The 2,694-nt window shown below is 38.6% G+C and overlaps 1 protein-coding gene across 1 annotated transcript in view; it reads right to left on the bottom strand.

Moving 5' to 3' along the window:
* The window catches only part of LOC107087687 (glutamate receptor ionotropic, NMDA 2C-like), a 54,405-nt gene that overhangs the window by 31,002 nt on the left and 20,709 nt on the right, over positions 1 to 2,694 (bottom strand). The window contains exon 4 of the mRNA XM_015379400.1: positions 978 to 1,189. Coding sequence (XP_015234886.1) covers positions 978 to 1,189 — 212 coding nt within the window. The remainder of the gene's footprint in view (positions 1 to 977; positions 1,190 to 2,694) is intronic.

Raw genomic sequence — 2,694 nt, 5'->3', positions numbered from 1 at the left:
GCTTCCAGCCGTACATGTTTGAGCCCTTGCCTCGCAACGCTGCCAGTTCTGTTAGCTCTACGCCTGCTGAAGACACAGACGTCCATCCCCGTGAACACTGGGACGCAACTCAATGGGAAAGGAAAGGATTCCGATTTCTGATTTTAACCGTTGCGTATATTAGCTGCGACATTTGAATCAAGATGCTATGACCGAAGAAATGTGATCGACAGATGACCATTGATATATGATTGACCGAATTTAGGTGTTCAGGCTGACGTAGAACTAACTGGCCTGCAGAAGATAACGAAAAAAAATGATTTTAAGACAGGATTTTGTTTTTTTATAGAAATTTTCTAAATTTTGGGACAATATAGTCTGATAAAGAGAACATTTAAATACATGTTTAAGCCAGACATTTACATTTTGAATGATATAAGCTAACGTTAGCTTCACTGTTTCTACTGAGGAAAATGAGGCTTGAATAATGAACAAACATTTACCATCATTTAACTGCTACTGTTTAAGGCCTCATGGTATTGAACATAAACTTTTAAAGGAAAAGTCCGGTCAGCAAGGAATAATCAATGGATCATCATCTATACCTAAAGCTAATACGTTTGCTGTGAATTTAGCGTTAATCAGTAAAAAAATAAACCTTTTTGTCATTTACAAATCTTAGCACACATTTGTAGATCTGAAAAGAGATTGGTGAATTTTTTACACATTTGCAGATACTCATACAGACAGATAAATCTCCTCATACATTTTCAAATCCCACTGCACACACAAAACTAGATACAGACACACAAATTTGCGCATTTTCTTTAACTAAAAATGTCACTGTACCCTCTGGTTTTATCATATTATATATAAGACCTGCTGTTAATCTTTATCTGAATGCTCAGCTTTGTATTTTCAACGGATCAGAGGAAAAGCACAAAGCTGCTGCCTTTCCTTAATGGTTTATGGAACACTATTCATAACAGTGAGCTTACGCCTCCGTCTTGTTGGACTGTCGTCTGCAGGGTACAGTGTTGCTAACACAGGTACCAGTCTCAGGGTCCACCGCTTCTACGATAACGAACGGCCGCTCTTCCAGTGTAGCCACAGTCAGATGTCTGTAATCAGACACAGGCTCAAAGTAGGAGCCAAACCGCGGCCACACAGGGTATCTCATCTGCAGGATTCCCATCTCGTACGTCCCCACCTGGAGGAGTGAAGAAAAAAAAAAGGAATCAGCACAACGTGCAGCAAAAAAATCAATATCAACAGATGACTTTCATCATACTCTGGAAGGAAAGCAAAAACTTCTGGGAGAGGGAATCAGCAATATGCCATCAATGCTGTAACTTGGAGCTGGATTATTTAGCCAAAATGTATATTACAATGTACTTTCTCATTTGAGGAATCATTGTTTTAAAGAAAAAACATCTTTTTTTGGGAGCTACAAGCTTGAACAGATGAAATGCACATTAAACCAGCTGATCATCTGTCCCTCCTCATATTCCCCAGTCCATGGCATCTAGCTTCTTTCACTTTCTTTGTCATTTCTTCCTTTCACTCTACATGTGGAAGAAGACAAACGCTCCTAAGCCTGAAAGGAACAACCTAAAGGAATCCAATTAGTTCTCTAAAATCATTCTGTTAACATTTCTTCCTCTCTGTCTCAAACCTCTGCTGCTCTAGTTTTGATTTTTTGGTTTTCTTTTATTAGGCTTACTTTACTTTGACCTTCTAATCTATAGCAAAATAAAAATAAAAAGATCCCAGCTCTATTTTTTTTCTTAGCTGTTACAGCGAGCCTTAATAACACTAGTAACTCTGGTCTGAAATTTAGTTTCTCTTATTTTTGCACCAAATAATTTGTACATTTGTACGCTACAGGTGGAGCCTGTGGCATACAAATGTGCCTCTCTCTCAGTCAGTGAGAAACGGTGTAACCACAGACTGCAGCCTTTATTGAAAAATATCAAAATATGCTCAAGCTTTGCTTTATCTTTTAATAAAATGATCTCGTGGTACGTATTGATATTAAACTGTCCAGCCTTATAAAACTGCATCAACTACTGTTTGTTTGCAATCTTGTCTTTTTAGATCAGTATAAATCCCTAGATTAGTATTACTTTCCACAATCTTTACAGGCTATTGATGTTAGGACACAGTATGGCTGAAACAATTAAACCTGATTAATCAATTATTGAAATAATCGATTATTGAAATAGTCGGCAACTAACTACGTAAGATTAAGCATTAGCTGGAGTATAGAGATTCTAGCCTGGTAAACCTGACTAAATGGGAGATGAAAGGTGTTATATAGTATGAGAACAACACATTGTTTTTCAAACCATGTCTGTGCCTATTGGCCAACGCTCTGACCAATGAGCGCAACTGACCGTGACGTAGTAACCGTGACAGAAAGCTGGTGGGGGAGTGTAAACAACTGTCGGTAAAACGGCGAATACGTCCTTTATAAAAATGAATAAGAGGCTCTTCCTGCTCAAGTTTTAACAAAACCCCAAGTCTAACCCTTCCGAAACTGATTCCAAAGCTGAGACAAAAATTGCCATCAGAGCCAGCGGTCGCTCAGACACGGCTATTAGCCCTCGGAGCCTCGCTGATTGCCGCGGCCCTCTCAACTTTGGAAATAGTTTTTTTAATTACGCATTCAATCGGTAAATGGACCATATAGTGACGCTTTAAAGTATAATATTC

The sequence above is a fragment of the Cyprinodon variegatus genome, unplaced genomic scaffold, assembly GCF_000732505.1.
Source record: "Cyprinodon variegatus isolate N-32 unplaced genomic scaffold, C_variegatus-1.0 Scaffold191, whole genome shotgun sequence".
Classification (NCBI taxonomy): domain Eukaryota; kingdom Metazoa; phylum Chordata; class Actinopteri; order Cyprinodontiformes; family Cyprinodontidae; genus Cyprinodon; species Cyprinodon variegatus.
The sequence above is the reverse complement of the archived record's forward strand: the minus strand, read 5'-3'. Positions and strand labels throughout refer to the sequence as shown.